This window comes from Elephantulus edwardii, unplaced genomic scaffold (assembly GCF_000299155.1).
Source record: "Elephantulus edwardii isolate Elephantulus edwardi_28Jun2011 unplaced genomic scaffold, EleEdw1.0 scaffold00074, whole genome shotgun sequence".
Lineage (NCBI taxonomy): Eukaryota > Metazoa > Chordata > Mammalia > Macroscelidea > Macroscelididae > Elephantulus > Elephantulus edwardii.
Window position 1 is genome coordinate 5,994,706 of NW_006399824.1, and position 6,891 is coordinate 6,001,596.

General features: G+C 32.7%; 1 protein-coding gene across 4 annotated transcripts in view; it reads left to right on the forward strand.

The window, feature by feature from the left end:
* The window catches only part of HERC4 (HECT and RLD domain containing E3 ubiquitin protein ligase 4), a 136,263-nt gene that overhangs the window by 69,413 nt on the left and 59,959 nt on the right, over window positions 1-6,891 (forward strand). For all 4 annotated transcript variants that reach the window (XM_006889015.1, XM_006889017.1, XM_006889018.1 and 1 more), the window contains 6 exons: window positions 815-891; window positions 1,122-1,246; window positions 1,746-1,805; window positions 1,929-2,040; window positions 2,491-2,680; window positions 4,042-4,214. In XM_006889015.1, coding sequence (XP_006889077.1) covers window positions 815-891; window positions 1,122-1,246; window positions 1,746-1,805; window positions 1,929-2,040; window positions 2,491-2,680; window positions 4,042-4,214 — 737 coding nt within the window. The remainder of the gene's footprint in view (window positions 1-814; window positions 892-1,121; window positions 1,247-1,745; window positions 1,806-1,928; window positions 2,041-2,490; window positions 2,681-4,041; window positions 4,215-6,891) is intronic.

Here is a 6,891-nt window from a genome sequence, read left to right on the forward strand (position 1 = left end):
GCCTCAGAAAACCTTCTGGAAGGTAGGCCATGGATCTGTTCTGACTTGATTGTTATGAGTTAAGTCTTGTTTTTGAGTAACTATAGTTACAAATAATAACCAAATGAGGCTTTACTGAACTGAAGGGGATATTTAGGAGTTAGAGTGATAGAGATGGTTAATGTTTGGAATTCCAGCTTAAAATTACACAGTGAACCTTTGGTGGTTTGGTATAATATACTCTCGTGACACAGTAGTTAAAATGCTTGGTTGGTCATTTAAATGTTGAGAGTTGGAGCCTCTTAGCCATTTCTTGGGAGAAAATACTTGACAGTCTGCTCCTATGAAGAACCCTATGTGACAATTCTACCCTGTCATATAGGATCATTGTGAGTTACAGTAAAGAGATAACACAAACCACCACCAACCTAAGTGCTAGTGCAACAGCATTTAGATGATTTTTCACTTTTGTATAAAGAAAGAGACTTACGCACTCCTACTGGGTTGATTGGCTTAGTAATTTTATGTTGGGCTTCTTTTTTATTGCCAAATATCATTTACTCAAAAGCTATGAATTTCATTACTTTTGTCTACTACATTACAAAAATAAGTTTGTATACATGAAAATTTACCCAAATATTTTATCCTTCTTTTTAAGAACAAATCTTAATTTATATTTTCTTCTGGTAAAAGTGGTTGCATGTCCCATTGTGATCGGTGCCACTGAATGCAATTTAGCTGAATTGATACTCTTAAAAAAATATTCACAAGTTTTTTACAAGTTTCTTTGATGCACTGAAAAATGTGATACAAATTTTACCTTTTTTTAATACAGTTTATGAAGACTATTTTTGTGTAAAAAGAATTTTCTCAGGAGGAGATCAAAGCTTTTCACATTACTCAAGTCCTCAGGTAATATAACCTGGTCATAATAAATTATTACTTTATTCAAAATAATTTTGAAAATTTTAAAATTCAGTTTTAGCAACACATTAGTATTCTTTATATGAATTACAAATTACTGCCTAAGATTTGCAAACTATTTTCTTTTTTTAATATTTAAAAAATATGAGAATATGTCTTCATTGTAATTTATCTTATGTTTTTTCTTAATTGACTAATCTGCTCATTTAAAATTTTAGAGCTTGGGCCCACCAGATGACTTTAGATGCCCTGATCCTTCAAAGCAGATCTGGACTATAAGTGAAGCTCTAGTTCAAAAATGGCTGAGCTACCCCTCTGGAAGGTTTCCTGTGGAGATAGCAAAGTAAGAAAAACATTTGAAAGACCTTGTTTAAATTGTTAGAATGTGCACTTTTTCCATACATACTGAGATACCTTAAATAACTGTAAATGGTAAGTATTGCCACTTTGGTTCTGGATTTGATCAGCTGACTTCATAGTGGTCCTATCTTTTATACAATCTCTGATGGCCTTCAACCAGGTGGACTCTGATTGCAGCACTGAGCCCAGATGTGTCAAAAGTGTTGCAGACAGGACACAGAGGGTTCAGATCTGTTGTTCATAAGATCAATATGAGTGGTCCTCGACTCTATAGCACCTAAAAAGAACATGATTTGGCTATTTCTTTCTTGAATATTTTGCTTATGGTTTAATTTATTTAATACTTAACATTTTACTTTGATGAAATTGGGTAGAAGGATTTTCATATTAGATTGTTTTTCTGAATTAAACATTTTCTGATATGCTTAGAAAGTAGAAACGCCAATTGTTAATTTTCTCATTTTGTTAATTTTTTTTTCCAGTGAAATAGATGGAACATTTTCTTCGTCTGGTTGCCTAAATGGAAGTTTTTTAGCTGTTAGGTAAGGATTAGTTCCTTAGTCTGCTTATATTTTCAGATGTATTGCGTGAAATTGAAGTGAAATAATTTGGAATTAAATGATAACATATGTATATATTAATTTGTTCGTATTTTTTTTTTTAAGCAATGATGATCACTATAGAACAGGTACCAGATTTTCAGGAGTTGATATGACTGCTGCTAGGCTTTTATTCCACAAACTTATCCAACCTGATCATCCGCAGATATCTCAACAGGTTTGTTTTTAAAATATATTTGTATTATTTAGCCAGATGAGTTTATTATTCCATGTTATTTTATATCTGTAGCTAACTCACTTTGTAGTTGCAGACTGTTCATCATGCTTTTATGTGATTTTGTTAAATACACAAATGCAGCAATTAGAATGAAATTTTATTTTAAAGTATTTATAATTTAGCTATCAGATATCTATAAATTTCTCCAAACATTTGTGTAAACCCTTGATTATTTAACATTACCATACATGATACCTGTTTATAGCAGTAGAGATTTAGAGAGTTTGAATTGCTTTTTCATTATACTGGAGCATTGCTATATTTTTAGATGCATTCATTATGGAAACATTATCTTTCTTCAACCAGTCAGTTTAATGGCATACAAAATATTTTTCTTTTGTAAGTGAATTGATTTTAAATGAAGTAAGTTTTGCTTTTCATCAAATATAGGTGGCAGCTAGTTTGGAAAAGAATCTTATTCCTAAACTGACTAGCTCTTTACCTGATGTTGAAGCACTGAGATTTTATCTTACTCTACCCGAATGTCCCCTGATGAGTGATTCCAACAATTTCACAACAATAGCAATTCCCTTTGGTACAGCTCTTGTGAACTTAGAAAAGGCACCACTGAAAGTCCTTGGTAAGAATCTTAATTTTAACATTTTCTTGTAAAACCTGTTCTCTAAATAGAAATGTGCAAATATTCATACTGTTTGCATTTACAAATTTTGCTTCTGTGCTATTTGACACTGCCTTGGGAAAAAAAGACTTTTTTTTGTTACTGCTTTATTTTGCTCCTTTGATGCTAGTTGTTGGAGGCAAAGCATGCTAGATGGTGGACTTTTGATCAAACACAGCAGACACACTATCAGGAAAGAGTGAGACTATTGTCCATACTCCCTGCTCTCATCTGCAAAACAATCTTAGCTGTGAAAATGTGAAATAATTCCTTTTGAAAGTCTGATGTCAACTCTTTGCCTTATGTCTTCTTCACTTGTTGGTGTTTGTTTTTATTTTTATGACTGGAGAAGATATTCTGCTGATCACTTTACCTTACAGTGCTGTGTCTTATCTGCTTTCTGTATTTTTGGTGTAAACTTCTTCACCTTGGTTTTTCTGCTTGTCTATTTCTACTTTGTATATTTGTGATTTGAGCTCTCTCTCATATCTTTTGTAGTTTGTTTGCTACATTTAACCCAGTCTTTTCCTTCCTACTAGTTTTTCCCAGATATATGGAAGTGTATATATAAAAGTAATACAATCAGGACGAGAAGTTTTAGGCCGAGAGAAGCAGAGAAATCAAAAGGGAGAGCCCAGTAATCTGAGGGAAATTAGCCAGTAATAGGAGTATAAAGCAAGTTCTCAATAAAAGAAGATTGCTTACCTGCTGTCATGTTTTTATATTCTTTTTTTATGTCTTAATATTACTGCGATGCTATATACTAATGATAATAACTACAGAGAGTAAATGTGGAGAAAAGCATACCTGTTTAGTTTTTGTGCTTAATTTTGAGGAGTGCTTTGCTTTTTTAATGATATTACTACTTAATATTCCAACTTTATGTTAAATGAACTCTAATGATAAAATTAGAAATAATTTTAAATATTATAGCAGTATAATTTCAAATGGTTTTTGTTTAAATATTAAAATTCTAAAATACAACGTTCTTTTTTTAATAACTAATTTTAATGTTAGGTATAAAGGTGAATTTTTAATGCATTTTAGGAAACTAAGAATATAAATTCAGTAGATATTTTATACTTTATATTTGTGCCTTATATTTTTTATATTCATTTTTTAGCTTTTAGGTCTCTAGTCTTTAAGTTGATGGGAGTTTATAAACATTAGAAACATACTAGATACTGTATTAATGTACATCTTCATGGGATTTTTTTTCCAGAGGGTTAAAAACCATTGCTTTAGATAGAAAGTCAGTATGATTTTGAAAATTTGTGATTTTTTTTTTTCCATTTATTTGCATGTTCATCCTTTAATAACAGAAAACTGGTGGTCAGTACTTGAACCTCCACTATTCTTCAAGATAGTAGAACTTTTTAAGGAAGTTGTGGTACATCTTTTGAAACTCTACAAGATCGGCTTGCCCCCTTCTGAAAGAAGAATTTTCAACAGTTTTCTTCATACTGCATTAAAGGTTTTAGAAATATTGCATAGGGTAGGTCCAATAGTTACTTTTATTTTCTTCTTTCCACATTCCTACTAATAGATTGATAATTGTTCTTTTTAACATTACTATATTAATAATTTTAGATTGGCATTACACTTGTACTGTGTCATTTTGGAAATTTTATCTTTTTAAAATAGGAATTGAACTGAAATATCTTTAGTTTGGTACTTTGTTTTAATTTGACATTCATTTGTTCGGCATTTATCTATGCACTTGTCTTTAGTTGGGCTGAACAAGATAGCATACTTATGAATAAAAATTTTCCTTACAGTTTCTTAAAATAACAGAATTTTTTAGTTTAAGTAATATGTCTTGTATTTATAGGTGATTAGGTTCTGCCTGTGATGATGAGCAAGCATCTAAACTCACGGTCTTTTTTTCTTTTTCTTTTTTTACTGATCTTCAAAGAACATTTTTTAAAGCAAATGAGTTAAAACTGGAAACATAAAATTCATCCATTTAAAAAAATGTTGTTGTTGTTATGTGCCATCGAGTCGTTTGCGACTTATAGCAACCCTATGCACAACAGCCCTAAACCCTGCTCTATCCTGCGCCAACCGCACTGCCTCTGACACACCCATCCCGATTACCCCAGTCACTGAATCAATCCATCTCATAGAGGGTCTTCCCCTCCTGCGCTGTCCCTCCACCCTCCCAAGCATGATGTCCCTCTCCAAGGACCCGTCCCTCCTGGCAACATGTCCGAAGTATGTCAGACGAAGCCCCTGTACCCTTTATACTTGTAACAGCTCATTATATGAAGAAGTAGAGTCGAAGCTGCTTCATTAAACATGGATATGAGTCATCCCTGACAGCTAGTCTGTATAGCTCTTTTTTGCATTTTTATTTTCATTTCTGTTAAAGGCCATAAGATTTGATCTAACACTGAAAAATTCACGTGAACCTTAGATTTTTACTTTCTTCCAACATTTCCTTTAAGTTCATACTAAGGTAATAGATTAGATGACAAAGGAGAGCTTCTGTTCTGGACAAGATCCCTTATGTACCATTTATTTACATTTTTTATTCAGTGAAACTCCTGGGTAGTTTTTCAACTGCTTAATTTCTTGAACTTCTCTTACTCCCCTTTTAGAAGTACTTTTTCTCTTTTAAAATGACTTTTCTTTTAACACAAGAAAAAGGGAAGATAGAAGAATGGAAGGAAACTGAAACACTTCCGTTTTGTGGCTACCGACAGAATAGAGCAAGTAATTTAGCTACCTAGCTTAGAAACCTTGATCGGTTCTGTGGATTAACCCTATAGGTTTCCATTTCTTGTTGGAAGGGAAGTGAAAAAAGTTAAATATTTATTGGATTGTAGCAATAGCTAGTATTAGAACCTCTTTTATACATGAATTCATGTAAGTACTTTGCTTATATTACTTATTTACCATTGTTACTCCTGTATAAATAACATTGCTACCCTTTTTTAATACACTGGGAAAATCCATCTATGTGTCAAAGATTAGAAACTAGTAGATTGAACAGTTGAAATAATACCTAGTTTCAAAGTCTCTGTTAATATTCTTTTGTATCAGCATTAGATATGGTAATAAAGTATATAAAGGTAGAACGTAGTTTGCTGTTGTGTTTTTTTTTTTTTATATTTGTGTGCGTGTACCGTCAAATCAGATCTGACTGGTCCAGGAGGATATTGCGCCTCCTTCTCCGGCAGAGTGTCTGGTGGATTCGAACCTTGTTCCTCTGGGATTGTAGTGCAGCTTCTTGCCACTAGGCCACCAGAGCTCCCCTGTAGTTTGCTGTTTTATTGTGCCCTTGGATTGAGAGGTTCATGCTTCCAAAATCATACAGAGCATTTTATTGTATTAGAGGTCCTCGACTGGAAATCAAATCCCTTCGTGAGCTGCTTCCTATCATTATGCTTTTGAATAAACCTTTATGGTTTGTACATATGAAGAATTAGTGATATCATAAGGATAACTATACCAGGCCTGATAATTTACCAGATGGATGTACCTATTCGAATTATACTATATTTGTGAAAATAACCATATGTGTGAAATTTCAAGGTTTTTATACATTCTTAAACCAGTTATTTCAATACTTATTTCAGTATTTCACTACTATCACCATTTGGATGAGAAACTAATGATTTATTTGGGTTTTGAGGAAACTGCATTCCATACTCAAAATGCAACATGATTTCATATCAATTTCTTAGATATCTCTTTCTGGAAATGTTAAGGTGATCATCATCTTCTGTTATTATAGATATGAACTGATGCTGGAGAAGAGTATTGAATGTAAGAATTTTTTTGAATGGCTGCCCTTTTTTCTTGATTGGAGACCAGTCATTTCAGTTTTACATTTATTGAGTCTTGTGGACTCTTTTCTAGTCTATAAATATAGTATATCTTTTTAAAAGTGATCTTTTGCTCTTTAGATGTATTACATCATTTTCAGTATCTTTATTTTTTGTTTCTGATGTAAAAAGGCTTTTAACTGGGTGGATATCAACAAGCTGTGGCTGACTCTGAGAAGAATGGGAATCCCAGAACATTTGATTGTGCTAATACAAAACTTATACTTGTACCAAGAGGCAGTTGTCAGAACAGAGCAAGGAGACACTACAAAATCAAGAAGGGGGTTTGTCAGGGATGTATTCTGTCTCCATACCTTTTCAATCTGTATGCAGAACAGATCA